Below are 22,072 nucleotides of genomic sequence, written 5' to 3' on the forward strand. Positions count from 1 at the left end.
AATGGCATTAGCCGTAATAATGCCTTTTTAGAATATAGGTGGTGAGTCTTGGATTTTCTGTGATTTGGGTATACAAATGCACAATTGTGTGTATAATTTAAATTTTCAGCCATCTGGAAAATCCTGATGATAAATGTCTTTAAATAGGATCCATTAGGTCACAAGTGATCTTTGAAAAAGGAAAAAAAGAAAAATCACAAGTCAGCCTAGAGTTAATTATTTCCTACAAAATAGAATAGACTGTGGTTTCCCATGAGCCTCCCTAGTTTGTCAACTCTCCTGACACATTCCAGACTGGGTCATTGGGCTGGTCATTGGGCTGGGTTATTGGGCCTGGTCCAAGAACCTCTTCTCTCATGGACCCTCAGTGAATTTGGGCAAATAAAACAAATACTTATAAAATAACAACAGTAGTAATTATTCCAGTGACATGGGTGTGCTATATTTTTAATTGCTTCCTTTTTAAAAATTAGGATAAGTAGATTTTTATTGTAGATTGGAAGTTGATATCTGAAGTAAAATTAATTTAGAAAACAATAGTGCATTATTGTTTTCAGCTCTTGTTAGTGGAGAGACCACTTAATGCTGCTGGGGAAAATATTAGCACTAAATACCAAGGTGTGGATCTTAAATACATAAAAGAAAAAAAGCAGTAAAACATAAACCAAAAAAAGGAGAAATCAACAAGCTACATGCAAGGTGCTGATCTCTGAAAGTTCATAAACCTTTTTCTATTTTCTGTCTAACAAAATTCTCTAACCCATAGGTTAACAGCAATAAAGCAGGATCATACAAAGCATCTAAAAAAACCCTCGCATTAAAAGTATTTAGAACTGAGGTGTCAAATTCTTTCTCAGCATGGAAATGGTTATTTTGTTATTTGTTTATACTCTATTTCTGATTCAAGCTCTCAGGCCATGAATGCCACAGAAACCATCAAGAGTGCCCCTTCCAAAAAAAAAGAGTGCCCCTTCCAGTGTTAGACTCAATCTTGTCTGCCATCAGGGAGGCATTGTGACTGGCTGGGATGGAATTTTTTTTTTCTTTTTCTTTCTTTCTTTCTTTCTTTCTTTCTTTCTTTCTTTCTTTCTTTCTTTTCTTTCTTTCTTTCTTTCTTTCTTTCTTTCTTTCTTTCTTTCTTTCTTCTTTCTTCCTTCCTTCCTTCCTTCCTTCCTTCCTTCCTTCCTTCCTTCCTTCCTTCCTTCCTTTCTTTCTTTCTTTCTTTCTTTCTTTCTTTCTTTCTTTCTTTCTTTCTTTCTTTCTTTCTTTCTTTCTTTCTTTCTTTCTTTCTTTCTTTCTTTCTTTCTTTCTTTCTTTCTTTCTTTCTTTCTTTCTTTCTTTCTTTCTTTCTTTCTTTCTTTCTTTCTTTCTTTCTTTCTTTCTTTCTTCTTTCTTTTCTTTTTTACCCTGAACAAATATTAGACTGAGTTTAACTGAGTACTTCTATATCATACACTTCTTGGTTCACTGGGTAGATGATTGAGCACTACTGGCCTCCCTCACACCAGGAACCTTATACTTTTATGTGCCCGGTCTAGCACAAAGCCTCATACATGGTAGATGTATAGAAAGTGGTGATAAATCATGCCTGTGGTACTTTCCTTTCCTCCAGGAAACATAACTTGTGGTGTTTGGATATGCGGATGCAGTGATATGACCCTCTCCCTGTCCCTTTATTTGACCATCACAAGAATTATTCTAGGATAGCCTCGACTTGTGGTTAGACCTATCCCCTAACTTTTATGTTATGACCATCTGCACAGGGACTTAATCTCTGATGCATTTCCACAGGAGCAAAGAGAACTGGGTTATCTATTTTTGAGATGAAAAGTAGCTCAAAAGCACTTCAAAACATCACTCTTGCCTTGATACACATCTGGAGTTACTTTAGGGGGCACCTGGGTGGCTCAGTAGTTGAACGTCTGCCTTTGGCCCAGGTCGTGATCCTGGGGTTCTAGGATAGAGTCTTGCATCAGGTTCCCTGCATGGAGCCTGCTTCTCCCCCTGCCTATGTCTCTGCTTCTCTCTCTCTCTGTCTCTCATGAATAAATTTTAAAAAATCAAAAAAAAAAAAAAAGGAAAAAAGGAAGTATCCTTCATATTTAAAACAAAGCCCAAATTGTTATTGGTTTCCTTTGTGTGGAAGCATAAATTGCATACTACTGCTAAAAAGCAGAACTTTTCTGAACCAATGTGGTTCATACACTCTGGCTTCCAATTCCAATAAAATTAATTTCCATCCAATTCAACTGAGGACTGCTTATTGTCATCAGTCACAAGCCCTTCACTGCACACTCAATGGTGTACTAAGTGCTCTCAGCTCAGCCACTGAAGGGAAAAAACACAATTGACTGCTGAGTCATTTAGGCAGACAGGGTGATCCATTAAGAGGTACGCACTTCAGCGGTTGGGGAAGAGAGCTGAAAAGGAGGGGAGACAATGGAGAGCCATGGGAGGTCATACCTGAATGTGAAAAATTGGTATGGGGAAACATTCTAAGGTGGAAAATGTAAAAGAACACAAAGCTGAACAGGATTTTGCTGTATGGAGATTACAGCAAAGCTTCAAATAATTTTCAGAGGAGTATCAGGGTGGGGCTGATGTCATTATCTTTCCAATAAATATTCTCTGTTCTCTTGGTCAAGATTACTCTCATCCAAGACTGTAAGGATCCTCTTGAATTAATGGAAGCAGAGCTGATTGAAGAAGAACTAGATGTCCAGGATGAGGTATGATCATTATTTCCTTTCAAAGAAAATAATTTGTATTGAACCTTGAACGAATAGAATAATACAAATAGTGATGATGTCTGACTAAACCATTCAGGGAAAATGATTTTTAAGAAATACCAAAAGGATGGCTTCATAGAAAAGGGAAAATGGAAAACAAAAATTGTCCCTTGAAGACATTAGGTACTTAGGGACCTTTTGCCCCAGACATATAGGCATGATCAGTGACTGGAGCTGCCAACATAGTGGCACTGACTTTTTACCTAAGCCTCTCCATGTGTCCCCTTCCTTCCCCACCTAAGGGCAATGGGATTAGGAGTAAGGTAGACAGAGGGGATTTCTAACCTGGGAGTTTCATAAGCTTCAGAAGAAGAATGTGAGGGACAGGAACCTCATGGAACTTTCTTCATCTCACTGATGATAGCACACAAGACACTCCTTCCATTTGAGGCTGGTCCCATGTATTGCCAATGCTCTTGGGATATCAGACTCTTCCTAGGAACCTTGACCTAAATGTATTATCTGACTGAACTTTTCGGCTCCACCACCGAGTAAGAGTAAAATGGGACCAACAAAGGAAGATCATAGGAATTTTAAAGTTGAAAGATGTCTTGGGATATCAAGACATCTGCATCCTAGCCCAGCAGAAATCTCTCCTACTCCGTCCCTAAGGATGTTCACTTAGCTTTTGTGTGAACATCTCAAGATAAGGGCAAGTGGTAGCTTTTCAAGGGCCTTTGTCACGAGGTTGGATGTCTCCAAGTGTTAGTTCTGCTTCCAATACTAGATGCAGCCTTTCTTTAATAAGTACCCAGTGCACTGAGATCTGCCCTCTTTAGCAACACAAACCCTCTTCCTGAACAGCCCTTACATATTTGAGAGTAGCTCTCATGTGTCCACCAGACTCTACTCCAGGCTAGATTCCTCTAGTTCCCTTTATTCCTCATGGGCACAAAATTTGTCACTGTCCACTCCCAAGTGGAGTCAGGTCAGCATGAAGATTATGCAACCACAACCTACCTTGATCTTGCCAAGATTTGTTTATTACTGCGACCTCAAAATGTGTTTATTTTCATTGCAACCACATCAGAATCTTGGCTTCTATTGAGCAGGGGCCAGCTAAACACTTGGGCATTTTACACGAATGGTGGTCTAGCTAGGCTCCCCGTTCATATTTGTGTAATTGGTTTTTGACCCTAATGCAGAATTATGCATATTTTTGCTAGATTATATCTTGTTGATTTTATTTTGAAATACTTTCAAATTCTGAATGCATCACCCAACATATTAACTAACCATCCTGCTGATGCCATATGTAAATCTGACTAGCATGCCTTATTCCAGATCTTGATAAAAACGTTGAGAAGAGCAACCTTCAGGCAGTAAGGATGACAGGCAGAGATTTTTGTGGAGAAAGTACATTGCTAGGGTGAAAGTCAGAGGTCCTGCATCCTTAGCCTACCAGCTTAGTGAGTCTGGGAATGTCATTCTTGAGCTTAGAAGTACTTCCAGCTTTACTGTTTTACGAGTATGGTTATAAGACTGACTTAGTTGAGTAAAAACTCATCAAATTGGAACTTAAGAATTTGGCACATTACAGAAGTATTTTTTTATTGCCTCATAAACTAACAGTATCATTATTCAGGTAATGGATAAGAGGATCATTCAGGTGGGGTTCTGGGTTCCGGGAGATGGCAAAGGGGTAGAGTGGAGTGGTTTTGAGGGTATGAGCTTTAGAACCATTCAGATTTGTATGCCAGCCTCACATCTACTACTTCCTGGCTGTGTAGCCCAGGGAAAATTACTCACCAGGTCTTCATTTCATTTTCTTCATGTGAAATGGAAATAGTAATACTTTATAGAGCTGTAAATATTAAAGGATACATGTAAAAGAATAATAGTCTCTTGTACATAGTAAGTACTTGATAACTAGTACTCGCTGCTTTTAAATAAATCCAAGAATGATGAGGTACAAATTTAAGTTTTTACCATACACATGAGTAAATGTGAGTAACCCTAACAGTCAAATCATATTTGTAAAAAACAAGATCATGTGGACTAAAGGACAATTTATTTGTATGAACACTTTGTTTCCCTTTTGTTTCCCCAGGCTATGCGTAGTCTTGCTTCCTGAAAGTGGGCTCAGGAGGTTACTCTAAGCAAGGACTGAAAGGCAAGATTTACCCACCGGTAGACTTCTATGCAAACATTTTCTGCATTGACTATTTCTTTGGACTTGAAACACTCATTCTCTTTCCATTTGATTTTTTAAAATCTTTGATTTTTTTTTTAACCTCTTAGCCAATGAAAGAGAACCAGTAAGATTTTTTTTTAAGGCTTTATTTATAAAATAAATAGCTTACCTCTAAAATGTGCAAAATGGTGAGGAGAATTATCCAGGTGATTTAGCAATGTCCAGGATCTGCTGATGTTAAGCTGCTGTTCCTCCACAACAGGTTTGCTAACAGTGTTCTCGTGGGTACTGCTGTACCTCTGTTTAGTTGGGTAAATGTGCCCCAAACAGTCTCTGTGGGCAGGTGGACCAGGAAGGACTATCATAAAGAAAAAATCCATTTCTAACTGACTTTCGTCGCCATCAGCTGCACTGGCCACAGTGTAGGGTCACACTGAATAAATGCAGAAATTTAATTATTAATGCATTTATCCATAAAAGTCTTATCACATTTAGTAAATACATCAATGAAGTTTTTAAAATGCAAACTTAGTAGTTAATAGTCAATGTTATTATATGTGACCAGATATGTAGCCAGAGTTAAAAAAAAAAAAGGGGGGGGGGTTCACTTAAAAACTACAGAACCAGACTGATCTATTTTAGAAACACTGATTCAGAGAAGCGAAGCAATAAGATTATTGTGGTGTGCAGAAATCCTTTTTTGATGATGATTGTCATGGATCACAATTAAGATCAAATAAAATATATGACAGACTCTAGATTAAAGATGCAGCTTTTATTTATCTTAGTTTATAGAAATGATCATCATGTACAGGTCTATAGACATATGGTCTATTTAAAATCTAATGCAAAAATTGTGTTATTTTGAACAAAAAACCAATTTTGATATAAGACTTAGTCTATATTTTTCTCTAAAACTTTAGCAGTGTATGAAATATATGATCTTTAACAGAATTCTGACCACCTTTCCAAAAAAAAAAATCTAAAAAATGGATATCCTGTATATAAATCTATATTTAAAATGAGTTTTTTTAGACAGAGCATTCTAAATGAACTTCAAAAAAATGGGTTTGGAATATATACATTGAAAATACATAGGTTTTTAAAAATCCATATTTTAAACCAGAACCTTTTATATTTTTTTATTTTTACTTAATCTTTTTTGAGTGCCAATGATTTTCTAGGTATTATATATAAATATAGACTTTAGTCCCGAGGACTATTCCCACATAATTCACACCGGAGTGAATGAAATTGTACTTAATTTCTAGGGAAAAAAATACTCAGGTCCCCAAGTAAGACACTGTTTTGCCCGCTTGAGATTTATTTTGTACCTTTGGCACAAATGTGTGAAATTCCCAGATGTGTTTGGCTATCTAAAGGCAGCATGTCTTATCCTTGTGTTTCTTCTTAAATACAATCAGAAGTAAGTTATCCACTTCTGAAGGATTACTATCAGTGGTCATATCAAACTGGTTAACTAAAAGTATCACCCAAGTCTTTCTACATATTGAAATTTGAGTGAGCTGCAATGGATTGCAATGTTACAATATTCTTTCATTTATGGGTTGTACTGTCCTTCGCTGATATAGAACAGATGTGACCCCTGTTGGGAACAGCCTAACCAGGATTATAATATCCCATTTCCACATCAATACCTGCCTCTAATAGCAACAAATCTTCTAAGGGTGAACATAACAGTCTTGCAGAAAATGGATGAATACCTCTGTTTAATAGAGGAAATATGCACTGCCCTTTTATTAGTTAAAGGAAATACCAAAGTTCCATTTTACAATAAGGCTAGAGTTTTGTAAAATCTTGGGTCCACTTGTGACTATTATAAGACCAGAGTCTATCTGACTTGATCCCAAGCTCACTCTAGGAATACGGTCTTCTCTGTGCATTTTGTGAATAGTAACCATACTTTTAAATCTGTATTGTCAATGAAAATTTTACTTGAAATTGAAGTGAGGTTGTCTTTTGTTATGTTTTTAACCTATAGGATAAGATTCAGCGTTGTATATGAATTTCAGTAACAATAAAATCAAATCATGTACATCGGAAATATTTGCACATATTTTTATTAAATGTAAAGTTGCCTTTCATACTACTTGGATGTGTCCTTCCTGAACAAAATTATTAAATGTACTAAAAATGCTACATTTTAAGTTTGCCATTACTCTCAACAGCCATGATTTTGATGTATTCTTTATAGCTCCACTTTTATTTGTACGCAAATGTCTTTTTGTAAAGACTTTTCATGCAATAAACGTTGCAAAAAAGCTCAGTTAAAAAAAAAAAAAAAAAAAAGCTCAGTTAATTCTTATAATTCTTACCCAAGTATTTCCAGTTTGTCTTGTGCAATTATTTTCATTATTTTAAGCAAACTTTTCACACTGTTACAATGCATGTATCAAAAGGATACAAAGTATAGTGTACAAAGTATAGGAATTTTCACAAAACAAGGACACTAGTAGAGCCAGCACCCAGGTCAATATGCAGAATACATGCAGCAGCCCAGAAGCCCTCTCAAGCTCCCTCCTAGTAACTGCCCAAAGGGCTAACTACAAACACCTGAATGATGTCTAAATGTGGTGCCATCTGAACAGATGGGGCAGGGGCAGAGGGACAGGGAGAGAGAATCCTTAAGCAGACTCCTGCTCAATCTCAGGACCCTGAGATCATGACCTGAGCTGAAAATCAAGAGGATGCTTAAGCAACTGAGCCATTGCAATGTCCATCCATTTGAGCCATTCTTCTAGGTGTGTAGTAGTATCTTACTGTGGTTTTAATTTGCCTTTTGCTAAGGACTAAAGAAGTTGAGTGCCTTCTCAGATGTTTATTATTATTATTTTTTTTTTATGATAGTCACAGAGAGAGAGAGGCAGAGACATAGGCAGAGGGAGAAGCAGGCTCCATGCACCGGGAGCCTGATGTGGGATTCAATCCCCGGTCTCCAGGATCACGCCCTGGGCCAAAGGCAAGCGCCAAACCACTGCGCCACCCAGGGATCCCTCAGATGTTTATTATTATTTAAGTATCCCTTTTTGTGAATCATCTGCCCAAACCATTCACCAGTTTGTTTTTTTCAGTCATCTGCCTTTTTCTAATGGCCTTGTAAGATTGTATAGTGAGGAATCTATATAGTACTCACTAATATGTTATGTAAGGGCCAAGGACAGGCTGCCCCAAAATGGGCCACTTTGGCATGAAGATTATTTTTGAGGTAAAAGCAATCAAAACCCAACAGATTCTGGAAAAGCTCTTTACCTCCCCCACAACTGCTTAGAAGAATTTAGACAAGATGTACTCCAGGAAGAGACCTATCACCATAACTATATTTTGATATGAACTAGGTAGGATAGACAGGGAGAGGCCTAGCAAGGCCTGTTTGATCAAAGTTCTCTGTGTCCTGTGGTTTCTGAGTGGCACTGCAAACATTTAACAAAGATTTACTCTTTTTGGTATCCCTGGGTGGCGCAGCGGTTTGGCACCTGCCTTTGGCCCAGGGCGTGATCCTGGAGACCCGGAATCGAATCCCACGTCGGGCTCCCGGCGCATGGAGCCTGCTTCTCCCTCTGCCTGTGTCTCTGCCTCTCTCTCTCTCTCTCTCTGTGACTATCATAAAAAAAAAAAAAAAAAAAAAAAAAAAAGATTTACTTTTTTTCATCTTCCTGTGAATTGCATTCCATCCCAGTGAAGCATCAGACCCCTACCTCCTTCTCCTTAGTGCAGAATGACATATGTACCTCTTTTTGCCTGTCTTTGGAATCTCCATGTCTGTGTGGATTCCTTGTATGTACGAAATTAAATTTAATATTCTCCTGTTAAGCTGTCTTACATCAATTTGATTCTTTGTCCAGCTAGAAGGCTCTTGAAGGGCAGAGGAAATTCGTTCTTCCCAGCAGGTAGAAATATATATTACAAATACCTTATTCTATTTGATGGGAGAAAAAGGAACAGAGTTTGGACTTTGCTGCAGTTCCCGGTCCCCATGCAGAATTCCTGAAGCATACACACTGTAACATTCTTAGAGCTCCCTCAAGGACTCCCTTTAATGTTTTATCGCCTTAGCTTTGCTCTGGTGTTACTTTCCTCTGATAATCGTAAACATCCCTCACCCCAGGATATGTTAGCAATCATCCTTCAAACATATGACCCACTGATATATATCTGAAGGGTCTCGTGACCAGTGTCTTAGTAGACAGTAGTAAATAATCTTAACAGTAGCTAGTCCCTCAAAGTCCTAGAAGCCTTGTTTCCAAGTTCCCTAGAGACTTAACGCTATCCCTAACCCCCAGTAATAGAAAAGTGTATAATCAGTCATTTCTCACAATCCCAGGGCAGCTCTGTTCATGGGCCCTGTCCCTGTGCTATATTAAAAGCACTTTTTTGCACTGAAAATATCTCAAGATTTCTTTCTTGACCGTTTGCTTATGGTCCCACATCATATTCTGTAGATTGGCTTTTCATATTTGAAAATGCATAAAAATCATGCATTTTTTTTTTAAATTTTTATTTATTTATGATAGTCACAGAGAGAGAGAGAGAGGCAGAGGCAGAGGGAGAAGCAGGCTCCATGCACCAGGAGCCTGATGTGGGATTCGATCCTGGGTCTCCAGGATCGCGCCCTGGGCCAAAGGCAGGCGCCAAACCGCTGCGCCACCCAGGGATCCCAAAATCATGCATTTTTAAACAAATTTAATGTAGTTCAATTTACCATTTTTCTCCTTAATGTTTAGCTTTTTTTTTTTTTTTTTTTTCCTTTTTGGTATATAGTTTAAGAAATCTTTGTCTAAGATAATGAAGATATTTTCCTATGTTTTCTAACAAAAACTTTGTTTTACTTTTCACATTTAGATACATATCTGGAGTCGATTTTTATATACGGTGTGAGGCAAGGAGTGAAAGTGCCACGTGCACAGTAGGTATTTAAGAAATAGTTGGAAGACTGAATTAAGCTGCAGTGATGCTGAACAAGGCCAATAGGCTTGGGAATGACAATCAGACTAGTGTGCAGTTGTTTAGTTTCCTGGGCTTGCAGGCCTATTCCTAGGGCCTACCACAGCTCACCTGCCCTATTTGCCTGCTCACCCTACAGCTTTCCAGAAAAGGGTCTGGGGATTCACTTGGATGCACGCAGAGCTTCAGGGAGCAGAAGGCTCTCCTAGACTTTATGCTCATTTTGAATCTGCTCACAAAGGTAGCCCACTTCATTCTTTTCTTTGGGGACATCTTTAGGCCTGGTCATGGAGAGGTCATGAGATCTAGCTTAAAGGTCATCCCCAATGCACTGTTTTAGACCAAGTGCTCCAGTATTCTGAGTATCCCCTGTGCAACTGAAACAAAGCAAAGCAAAACAAAACAACTTTTTGAAATAATTATAGATTCACAAGAATTTGCAAAGAAATGTACAGCGAGGTTCCCATGTACCTTTTACCCAGCCTCCCCCAGTGTTAACATCTTGTATAACTATAATAAGTACAATATAAAACTCTTGACAGTGGCACTGGTACAAACCAAAGAGTTTATTCACATTTCGCCAGTTACACATACACTCATTTGTGTAGCTCTATACAGTTTTATCCCATGTACAGCTTCATATAAACCCCACCACATCAAGATGGTTAACTGTACCTTCAGCACAAGGCTCCTTCTGAGGGCCCATTTTAAAAATGGGATTAAAAAGCATTAGAGGGACACCTTCAGGGGGTGGGGGGGAGGCTCAGTCGGTTAAGCATCTGCCTTTGACTCAGGTCGTGATCCCAGGGTCCTGAGATCAAGCCCCACATCAGGCTCCCTGCTCAGAGGGGAGTCTGCTTCTCCCTTTCCCACTGCCCCTCCTGCTCGCGCTCTCTCTCTCTCAAATAAATAAATAAAATCTAAAAAAAAAAAAAAAAAAAAAGCACTCCAAGCACAGATATACCTCTTCACATGACCCTACTCCCAGACTTAAGGCCAAACAAGGATATCCTGAGTCCTTGTTTACAGGAGCTCCTCTGATATACTTCCTACAGCCTAGGTAAGTTGACAACCTAATGTTCTATTTCAGAATTTGTTGGCATTTTTTTTCATTTTTCATCCCAGTCATGGAGGAACTCTAAACCTCACAGCAGGAGGATCTGAAAAGGTCACCGTTTAGCTGTAAAAGAATGGTACAAATCCTTGACCAACCAGTGCTACAAGTTGGTGGGGGCTCCTCAGGAGGGAGACCAGGTATGGCTCTTGTCTTAGTTCAGTATGCTATAACAAATTATCATACACCGGATGGCTTAAGAAACAGACTGTTTATTTCTCACAGTTCTGGAAACTAGAAGTCTGAGATCGGTGTGCCAGTACGGTCAGGTTCTTGGCTAGAGCCTTCTTCATTTACAGAGAGTTGTCTTGTTTCATCCTCACCCAGTTAGCTCACTGGCCTCTTCTTATAACGGCACTAATCCCATCATGAGGGCTTCACTCTCTTGACCTAATTACTTCTTAAACGTACCTCATCCAAATACCATTACTTTGGGATTATGGATTCAATGCATAAATTTGAGGGAGACACATTTAGTTCATTGCAGCTCTCTTCAAAGCACCTGTAAACTAGGTGGTCCTGCCATGCAGCTGAGGATGGGTTCTGATCTTTGCATGTTGATCAAAGCAGTCAACCCTACCCCTTCCAGGTGAATTCACTTCCTTGCTCATCAATTTGTGGCCAATCTAGCAAGGCAGGATCGTTTTGAACCCATTCCTCCAAGTCTATACATATACAAAAGGAGGCCTAGGAATCCTTCTCTACCCCAGCACAGCAGTGTTCAGGAAAACAGGAGAGATCTGCACCATTAAAACACACCTGTGAGCCCATGACCTTTCTCCACTTGAGTAAGGAAAGAAGTGGTGAGCAGTGAGGCTGGGGTGAGGGTGGGGAACCGGGCCAGGTTATAAGGGCCTTGTAGAGCACATTAAAGAACTTGGATTTTATCCTCTGCTCTGGTGAGAGATAAAGGCCAAGTGGCTGGGTCACATTACCTCCCTAATCCAATCAGCTGACCTGGACACCTAGCGATAAATTCCGAAGGTGAAATTAAAGTAGAGATGAATGAAGCTTTATTGTTTATTTTCCAAGGAGCGAGTGACAGGTGAAAGCAGACATATTAATTAGCTTTTGTGACTTAAAGAACTTGTTTAAGGGATGCGATTTTTATTTCTCTAGTTTATCCTTAAGACAATTTTAGTATCCTATTATCTATAATGATTAAATGTAATCATAAAAGTAATGAGGAAAGCATGTGCTATATTAAAACATTTAAGGCAGAAGTAGACCCTGATTTTAGATTGCGGAGTTAACATTCCTTACAGACATGCTGCTGTTTCAATGTGGGAGTCACCGTCTTTTCTGGTGTTACTTGCTTAAAAACAAATAAATCCACCAAAAAGAGAACTTTTGGTCCCTAAAACCAAGGAAGATGTGACTGCTTAATATTTCTGTTTCCACTAGTTATTAAATGTCTATGACAAAATCCAAGGTCTGGGAAACAAGCACTCTCTGCTTGCTGCCACCTCCTCCCAAAGAACTCAAGGCTTTGAACCTTTTGGGGTGGCGTTTTGCTCTTCTCTTCCTTCTCTTCCCTTCTCGTATTGGGTAGCTGGCCCACCCAGAGACATAGCCAACCACACAGTGAGGAAGCTCAGGGTAAAAGTCTAAGATCTATACTCAGGGGAGAAACAGTATGGAGGCCAAATTTGCCTGCCTACATTGTTGAAGCTAGTTCCTCTTTAAAATTTCTTTTTTTTTTTTTTCAGACACTACTTTTTCCATTAGTTCCTTATTCATTCATTCAAGTGTTGACTGTGCACCTATGTTGTGATAGGCGCAGAGCTAGAAGCTGCGTATACAGTGAGCGGTAAACCGAACAGGACACAACCTCTATTCTCATGGAACTTATAGTCTCATGTGGGAGAGAGACCATCAATAATCAGGTAAACATCGTATATGACAACTACTTGTAGAGGCTTGAAGGCAACAAATAGAGGGACTCCTGTGATAGGGAAGACAGGGGTGGGAAGGCTGTGCACTCTCCCCGAGGAGGTAATCCTTAAGGAAGGAATTAGCGTGCAGAGATCTGCTGGAAAACTGTCCAAGCAGAAGGACTGGCCTAGGGAAGAGCCCTGAGGTGGAGATGATTTCAACACAGCAGGGGTTATCTGGAATGGAGAGATCAGCAAGACTGAGGAGGCTGCCAGTGTAGGGTCCTAAACACTCAAGAATCTGTAATGGAAAGTCAGTGAAAAGCTTTAAGTTGGGGGGTGGTCAGTTTTGTGTTTCTGGAAGATTACTCTAATAGACACGCAACACAGACTTGTTGGTTTCTGTGTGCAGCTAGCTCTGAAGGGATACCGAAGGATCTGGTCACTGTGGTTGCCTGTGGGCTGAGGAACCAGGTGGCCGGGGACAGAGGTGGGAGGCACAAGTTTTACTACAGACCCTTTATTAACTTCTGAACTTGAAGGTATCATATATATATGACATATATATATAAATCCCAAGACTGGAAACAGGAACAGGAAGAAGGCAACTGCAGCTGTCCAGGACAGATCTAAGACACACTTCAGGAAACGGTGAGTTTCACTCAGAGTGAGGAAGGGGGAGGCATTCAGATAATCCCTGTTTTTGGATTCAGAATTGAGCAACTAAGTGGATAGTGATGATAACTGAAATTGGGGAGGGGTAAAGAGGGACGCTTAGGGGGCAGTTCCAGAATTTCTACTTAGGAGAGGCTAGCGGTGGTCAGCTAGTTGGAAGTGGGGGCTTTTGTGCATTTGCATAGCATTTCTAGCATCAGGATAGGTTCGATTATACTGCAGTCACCTAAAATATACACACAACATGCACACACTCACTTCAGAACTAAAACACAGCAAAAACGTCAGTGACTTATACAATAGTTTTTCTTTCTTTTTTTCTTGCTCAAAGTTTGCTACAGGTCTAAATGACACTCTGGGCAATTTTCCTACACGTGATGGTTTAGCATTCCAGGCTGTTTTGATCTTAGGCATCTGTATCTCAACACATGATAACTTTGCAACAAAGAAAGGGGGGGGGGGAGACAGCAAGGAGAATTGTGCACCTGTTCCTAAATATTTCCACCTAGATGCAATATGTGTAGTTTCCCCCCACATTTCAGTGGTCACAGTAACTGCCCTCACCAACTGCAAGGAGGTGGATAAATATAAATCTCCCAAATGTCTAGGAAAGGAAGGGGGCTGGAAGTATTGATAAAGCTCTAGTGACATCACTATGATAGTTCCATAAGAATGAAAAAACTTCCAAAGTTAGTATCAAAGAATGGGGTACATTAAAATAAAGGGGCACCTGGCTGGTTCTGTGGGTGGAGCATGTGACATAGGGTGGGGAGTCTGAACCCCACACTGAGCATAGAGATTACTTAAGAATATGGTACAGGTTATAAAAAAGAGTTGAAATATGGCCCATCAATGAACCCCCTCCCCATCGTTCGTTTTGTGTGGTGTGTGTGTGTGTGTGTGTGTGTGTGTGTACGAGGGACCCAAGAATCCCAATTTTGGACACATTAAATTCAAGATTCTTCTATCTAAATGGAAGTGTCAAATAAGCCACTAAAACATAAAACAGGAGGTCAGAGGGTAGGTCTGGGCTAGAGGTAGAATTTGGGAGATTAAAAAAATATATATCTACATTTGGGCACGAGAGTGTGAAGTGCAAGAGAGGGGTCTAGGCCAGTATGTTTAGGGATAAGATGGTCTAAGGGAAATGCAGACGATAATTCAAAGACAATTGTGACCAGAACCATGATGACAACCAAATTTAAAGAGGGGTCTGAAAAGGAGAGTAAGAAGCAACAGTCGCAGAAGAAGGGGAAAGTGGAGTGACACTGTTAATGACTAAGGGGAAGAGCCTTAAAAGATATGTGTATTTCTGCTCTTGTCAAAGCGAACTCCTCCACTGTGCGGCAGAACCCTTCTGCCTCTCAATTCCTGTCTCTCCACTGAGTCAGATCTATCAGTGCTTAACATGCTCTAGTGACTTTTCACTGTGTCCTTTACATGGAGCAAGAGGGCAAGGGATCTCTGTGGGGTCTCTTTTACAAAAGCACTAATCTTACTATTCATGAGGGCTGATCACCTTGCAAAGGCCCCATCTCCTAATACCATTACCTTGGGGGTTAGGATTCCAAATATGAATAGGGGGTGGGGGTGGACACTGACATTCAGATCATAGTAGTGCCTTCAATCACATTGCCCTGCCCAGTTCCCTTCACATCATTTGCAATTCTATACACTTGAGGGAAGCCTGGGTGGTTCAGTGGTTGAGCATCTGCCTTTGGCTCAGGGAGTGATCCTGGAGTCCAGGGATTGAGTCCCACATTGGGCTCCCCACAGGAGAGCCTCTCCCTCTACCAAGGTCTCTGCCTCTCTGTTTCTCATGACTAAATAAACAAAATCTTAAAAAAAAAAAAAAAAAAAAACACAAAAAAAGCAATTATCTACACTTGATCTTAGCCAAAAGACTAAGAAGTGATAGGGCATTTACAATTCTAATTATTGTTTACCTGTACACTGTGAGTGTCCCCCCACTCCAATACAAAGCAAGTTGCAAGAAGATACAAGGAAAGCTTAGGTAGGGGAGAGGATAAGGATTGAGAAGCATAAGCGGTGCTTATTTCCTCTCAAAGTATCACATTTTCAGCAACTTTAAGAGAGTGTTGTTGATAAAAGAGTTAATATGATGAAAATAACATTGAAGCAAGCAGTCTAAAATTCCATCGCAAAGCAAGCAGAGTAGTTAGGCAAAGGTTGGCACCTGTATGAAGACATGCTGTCCCATCAACCAAAGTTGTGGGGCTCACCATGCCTCTTGACGTGGCCCAGGACAGATAACTCTTATGTTACAACCTGGCTACAGCCTTGAGACAGGACCTCATCTACCTCTACACCACAGGATCTAGAACAGTGTCAGTCAATAGCAGGTACTCAATAGTTACTGAATAATTGTATTCACATAATCTTATATAAATTATCTATATAATTATATAACATACATTACTTCATTATTGATACAATGAATAAATAAAGTTGCAAATGCTGCTGATAGCTTAGTGAGACCTGGGCTGAGACCCACCCAACGACACAGATGTGAACTTCACTGGTAACCTCAGGAGGAGCGTTGGCAGTCAGGTGTTGGCTAAATGGCCAGATTGCAGGGAGGGAGGAGCAAGGGAAGAGAGGTGGTGGAGACTGCTCTTTCCAGAAGCTGGTGGCAAAGGGAAGAAAGAACAAGGTAGTGAACTATAAGATGCAAAACGAACAGAGTTTCGGTTTTTAAAAGGTAGAGACTTCACCATTTTTTGTTTGTGAGAACAGAGCCAGCAAAGAGAGAAGTGAAGATGCAAGAGAAAGGGTAGCGGGTGGGGCATGGACTAGAGTAGATTTGGTTATTTACAAAACCGGGAGTGTTGACCTGCCCCCCAACACACACACAAAGGAAGTAAGGACAGGTGGGGGTAGAGGTCAGGAAGTCCAAGGGGGTGGGCCTTTCTTTCTGAGCCTGAAGTGCAGAAACATCACTTCCCAAACTACTCTTTTCAACTTCTCCTCTTAGCCAACTCTTCCGCATTTCTTTCCAGATCCTCTTCACTTCTGCACTGTTAAGCTTTGTCAACGCCTCCCTGCTCTGGATCCGCCTGTAGCTCCTAGGTCTTCAGCTGGCTCAGGGTGTGATCATAGCCAATTGTCGTGGATTGTCCTGCTCTTTGATATTCAAATGACAAAATCTATCTTATGAAATTGTAGGAATTCCAGACTTTTTATCTGATTTCTCTAAGTATTAGGATTTCCATGGAGTATGTTCACATTGCACAAACCCTATCACCCTACTTCTGGAAGTGCAATAATTCAGCCCAGAGATGGACACAAACCTCTCCCTTAATTCCCTAAAATATAACTAAGATATCTGAAGTAAGATTTTATTTGAAAGCTTAGGGATAAACAGAAGGGAATGACAAGAAAGAAAAGTAAAAGGGTGTTGTAACTCAAACGCCCAGCCTATTTTGTTCTTGCTCTATCTACCTTGAGATCATCTTCTCAGATGTCAGAAAAGCTCATGTAATTGCAAAAGCACTGTTGATATTCCTCATCACACAGGAAAACTTTCGAAAAGCCCTATTTGAACTCTTCTGCACTTCCAACCAAGTTTCTGCCCCTATGTCGGCAGTCTGTTCCCTTCTCTGTCCTTCCAGAAGTTTCCTTCCACAGCACACAGAGATCTCTGGCCTCCGGCAGGGTCCTTCTCTAATCATACCCAGCTCAGCAGAACAAAAGCTGGAGGAACTGACCTCTGCAAAAAAGCCCCAGTTGTTACCCAAACCTGACCCAGCATCACACCCACCTGGAAACAGAATAGGAACGTTTGTCCAAAATTTCTCTGTGGATCCCCAGCATCAGAATCTCCTAGGGTCTGGGAATCAAACTAGAACATGTATGACTTGTAATTGTTTTAGATGATCGCTTTAGGAAATTACTATGAATCAAACCCTTAGTTTTGGGCCAAGTGTATCGTGTGTGCATATTGCCTTATCACCATTGCAGTATTTTTTAAAAATTTTTTAAAATTTATTTATGATAGTCAGAGAGAGAGAGAGAGAGAGAGAGAGAGAGAGAGAGAGGCAGAGACATAGGCAGAGGATCGCGCCCTGGGCCAAAGGCAGGCGCCAAACCGCTGCGCCACCCAGGGATCCCTCACCATTGCAGTATTAATCTGTCTCTTCTGTAACTTCCAAACTCATGAAAGAAATACTGTGGATGCGGGAGATTTTATTTACCTGTGGCTGGTGCCACCTAGCGGACATCGTCTCCAAAACAGCTAGAATTTTTTATCTACCTGCCAAAGGTAGTGATGAAAATGAAGCTGGCTAACGGTTATTCTGGTTAGGCAGTGTGTTGGATGTGATGCTAATTTCTTAAATCCACTGACTAATTTAATCTCCAAAACAATACTAAGAGGTGGGAACCACTACCCCCATTTTGCAAAATATGGAAACTGAGACAAGGAAAGCTTAAGAGTTGCCTCTCAGGAGGTAAATGGCAGAGCGACATTTGGAGTCCAAGCCCTTACCTATTGAGCTGAAATACTGAGTACATTCTGTTAATGAAGAATTCAGCGCAATGCGTTTATATACTGCTGTTGATGGTGTGGTTTAGCACCTGGGAGGTGGCTAGGAGGACTTAGCTCCTAACAGGTTCCAAGGAAGTGGCTCAGTTGTCCCTGGAGGCATTAGGAAGGGCCAAAGAAATGTTCCGCACTGGACGCTGGGCAGACAAGGTTCATTCCTCTGGTGTCCACGATGCAGGCGGGCCAGGCCTGCATTTCGTCTTTAGTTGCGAGATAAGCAAATATTCACAGTGCGTGGGATAATTTAATGGGGTGAGGGCTGATGCTCTCCTGCCCCACACATCAAAGTAGAAAGCTCAGACTCCACTCTAAGCATCAGGAGCCTTTATTCCTGACAAAGGAGGACGGTATCACTCTCTACCATCTCAAGGAGAAGTTCAGTTCACAGGAGTGCCTTTCTTCTGTGGAGTAGATCTCTTGGTGCTGTCAGGGTTTTTCTATGTTAACTTGGGAAAATCAAGTCATTCCCAGATGTCTTAGTCACCTGGGGCTCCCATAACAAAGTACCACAGACAGAGTGGCTTACACAGCAGAAATTTATTTCCTCACATTTCTGGAAGCTGGAAGTTGGAGATCTGGTGGTTGGGTTCTGGTGAGAATTCTCTGGCTCACAGAGCCTTTCCTGGATGCATGTACAAGAGCCAGTTCTTTGGCTGTCTCTGTTTCTAAGAGTACTAATCCTATCACAAGGGCCCTAACCCTCATTTCAATCTACTCCTAATTGCCTTTTAATGGCTCCACTTCCAAACACCATCACATTGAAGGATAGGACTTCAAAATACGAATTTGGGGAGGGCATAGATATTCAGCCTGGAACATTCTGCCCCTAGACCACTAAAATTCACTTCCTTATCATATGCAAGGCACATTCATTCCACCCCAATGACTCTGCATCTTCCCTCATTCCATCAACTCTGAAGTCTAAAGCCCAAAGTCTCATCTAAGTATCATCTAGATTAGGTATGGGTGAGGCTCTAGATAGGAATCATCCTGAGGTGAAATTCCTCTCTGGCTGTGAACCTGTGAAACCAGACAAGTTATGCACTTCCCTAATACATTGGTAGGACTGGTGTAGGATAGACATTCCATTTCCAAAGGGAGAAATAGAAAAGAAGGAAGAGGTGATGGGTTCCAAGCAAGTCCAGAACTTAACAAGGCAAATTCCATTAGCTCTTAAGGCTGTAGAATAATCCACTTTGGTTCAATACTCTGCCCTCCAGGGCCCACTAGAGCACTCCCCACCCCCCACAGCCCGCCGCCCTGGGTGGGGTGGACAGCCCCGCCCCCATATGGCTCTCTGTGGGGGTGCTGTCCATGCAGCTCTGCTGAGCAGTCTTCGTCTTTGAAACCGAGGTGGAGACAGCCTTGCTGATCTCTGAAATCACCAGTCAGGTCCTTTTTCTCTGTTCTTGAAGGATAGCATACACAACCAGGGCCAAATAGCCCCATAGTCTCATCCTGTAAAGTCCAAGGTGTCCAATAGCCATCCTTCACTCCACCTTGTTGTTGGGGCCAGGCGGGAAGGGAAACTCCTCAAGATGGCGGATACGCCAAAATGGCTGAAGTTCCTGTCACCACCTCCACTTGGGATGACAGCTTGAGCAGACCCTTACACCTCTCCTTTGGACTTCCTCAACCGAACCCAATGCCCTTCAAACCCCAGAGGAGGAAGTCACCTTTGACTGGTCGAATTGCAATCCTTCCTTTGCATAGTGAGGGTCACTCTGACTGGTTGGATTGCAATCCTTCCTTTGCATATGAGCCAACCAATAGGAAACCGTTCTGCCTTACAACGTTATGTAAACCCCCTACCACCTTGTCTTGGCGCGACTTCCTCGACTCACTCTCTTTCCCCCGTGAGTCGTGGAACCTCGCCCGAGGGTGCCTGCAATAAAATCTGTTCTTGGACCCTCGCTTGCCTTGGCGGTCTCATTTCCGTCTAGTTACTAAAAAAACTTAACATTTGGTGCCGAAACCCGGGAGGAGATCGAGCCCCTGCAACAGCACGGAGGCTCTCTCCTCTTCCGTCGGACTGGAACTCCGCTCTCTTTCTCTGCTGGGGTCACCGGACTCCTTGCGGTGAGTGTTCCCTGGTTTCCGACCCTCTCCCGGGGCGCCCTGTCCTAATCGCGGCCGCGTCAGGGCAAACCCTCCTCCGCCACCTGGTGGCTCCGCGGTTCCGGGGAGTAAAGGAGACGTCCTTACTCCACGGTGACCACTTCTGTAAGCAGCAGCTCAATTCACAGTCGAGGGGACGCCCTCCTCCAAGTCTTGAGCTGATACGGGAAGGAGCCATGGGAACCTCCCAGTCCAAATTCGATTCCAAAACGCCTTTAGGATGCCTACTGGCTAATCTCCGAACTCTGGAGTTAGACCAGGACTTACGAAGGCGACGCCTTATCCATTACTGTACCGTCGCTTGGCCTCAATATCGGCTGAATAACCAAGCGCAATGGCCACCTGAAGGCACTTTTGATTATCAGATACTTACGGACCTTGATAATCTCTGTAGACGCCAAGGCAAATGGTCTGAGGTGCCCTATGTCCAGGCTTTCTGGACCCTGCGCTCCAGACCAGAACTCTGCTCTAGCTGCTCAACCTCTCAGGTACTCCTAGCCCGCTCTCCCCCGCCGACTCTTCCCCACTCCACCTCTAGAGACTCCAACTTGGCCCCTCCATCCCCCCTCGTGGAGCCTCCTGAAGATCTCTCCAGGCCCCCTGTAAGGGCCCCACATCTGTCTCCTCCTCCCTACCAACCCGCTCCCCAACAACCTGTGTCCCCGACTCCTTCCTCAATCTCCGAAACTCCAGGCCCAGGCCCAGCCTCGAGCATACCCTCTCCAACCGTTCCTCTCCTCCCAGCCCCAGAACCTCATACCTTCCAGCCCCCTCCCTTCTCCTCCTATCTCTGCCCGTACCAGATCCAAAAACTCTTCCCCGGACCTGGTCTGCCCCTTGAGGGAGGTTGCAGGGGCTGAAGGGGTTGTCCGAGTCCATGCGCCCTTTTCTCTACAAGACCTATCCCAAATAGAAAAACGCTTAGGTTCCTTTTCGGCCAATCCCGACAACTACATCAAGGAATTCCAATACTTGGCACAGGCCTATGACCTAACCTGGCATGACTTACATGTCATCCAGACCACCACCCTCACCACTGAGGAGAGGGAACGTATCCAGGCTGCTGCCCGGGGACACGCTGATCAGGTCCACCTGACCGACGCCACAATGGCGGTCGGTGCTCAGGCGGTCCCCGCCGTAGAGCCAGGCCGGGATTACCAAGACGGCCAAGATGGCCGCCGGCGCCGCGACCACGTGGTCCGATGTCTCATCGCTGGCGTGCGGGCGGCCTCTAATAAGGCCGTAAATTATGACAAGATCAGAGAAATCATACAGGCCCCTGACGAAAACCCGGCTATATTCCTTAACCGGCTGACCGAGGCATTAATTCAGTACACTCGCTTGGACCCGGCCTGTCCCGCGGGGGCCACGGTTCTAGCCACACATTTTATCTCTCAGTCAGCCCCAGATATCCGCAAAAAATTAAAGAAAGTCGAGGAAGGCCCTCAGACCCCCATTTCTGACCTAGTGAGAATGGCATTTAAGGTCTTTAACTCCCGTGAGGAAGCCGCAGAGCTGAAGCGACAGGCCAGACTCCAGCAGAAGGTTCAGCTACAAACCCAGGCCTTGGCAGCAGCCCTGCGGCCGCGGCTCCAGGAGCCAGCAGAGAGGGGGACCCACCCGCACCGCTCCGGGGCCTGCTTCAAATGCGGGGCTGAAGGCCATTGGGCCCGTCAGTGCCCCAACCCGAGGGCACCAACTCGACCATGCCCTCTCTGCCATTTGATGGGCCACTGGAAATCCGACTGCCCTAGCCTCAGGGAATCCTCGGCGCCTCAACGCAGGGGAAGACCCGAGACGGTGAGTCCAGCCTTCCAACTGCTCGGGCTGGAGGAGACTGAC

General features: G+C 42.7%; 1 protein-coding gene and 2 long non-coding RNA genes across 4 annotated transcripts in view; 2 read left to right on the forward strand and 1 right to left on the reverse strand.

Moving 5' to 3' along the window:
- Positions 1 to 6,988, forward strand: part of SLC26A4 (solute carrier family 26 member 4) — a 50,582-nt gene extending 43,594 nt beyond the window's left edge. For both annotated transcript variants that reach the window (XM_077864042.1, XM_077864043.1), the window contains 2 exons: positions 2,646 to 2,729; positions 4,840 to 6,988. In XM_077864042.1, the coding sequence (XP_077720168.1) occupies positions 2,646 to 2,729; positions 4,840 to 4,863 (108 nt within the window). In that variant the 3' untranslated portion in view covers positions 4,864 to 6,988. The remainder of the gene's footprint in view (positions 1 to 2,645; positions 2,730 to 4,839) is intronic.
- LOC144292991 (uncharacterized) overlaps positions 1 to 22,072 on the reverse strand; it is a 49,680-nt gene that overhangs the window by 15,772 nt on the left and 11,836 nt on the right. The window contains exons 2-3 of the long non-coding RNA XR_013360423.1: positions 5,093 to 5,356; positions 4,539 to 4,593 (exon numbers count right to left, since the gene is read on the reverse strand). This is a non-coding gene — a long non-coding RNA (uncharacterized LOC144292991). The remainder of the gene's footprint in view (positions 1 to 4,538; positions 4,594 to 5,092; positions 5,357 to 22,072) is intronic.
- LOC144292987 (uncharacterized) lies at positions 9,782 to 14,251 on the forward strand. Its single transcript, XR_013360422.1, has 4 exons — positions 9,782 to 9,847; positions 11,011 to 11,139; positions 12,709 to 12,885; positions 13,416 to 14,251. It is a non-coding gene; the product is annotated as an uncharacterized LOC144292987 (long non-coding RNA).

This window comes from Canis aureus, chromosome 21 (assembly GCF_053574225.1).
Source record: "Canis aureus isolate CA01 chromosome 21, VMU_Caureus_v.1.0, whole genome shotgun sequence".
In the NCBI taxonomy this organism is placed as follows: Eukaryota; Metazoa; Chordata; class Mammalia; order Carnivora; family Canidae; genus Canis; species Canis aureus.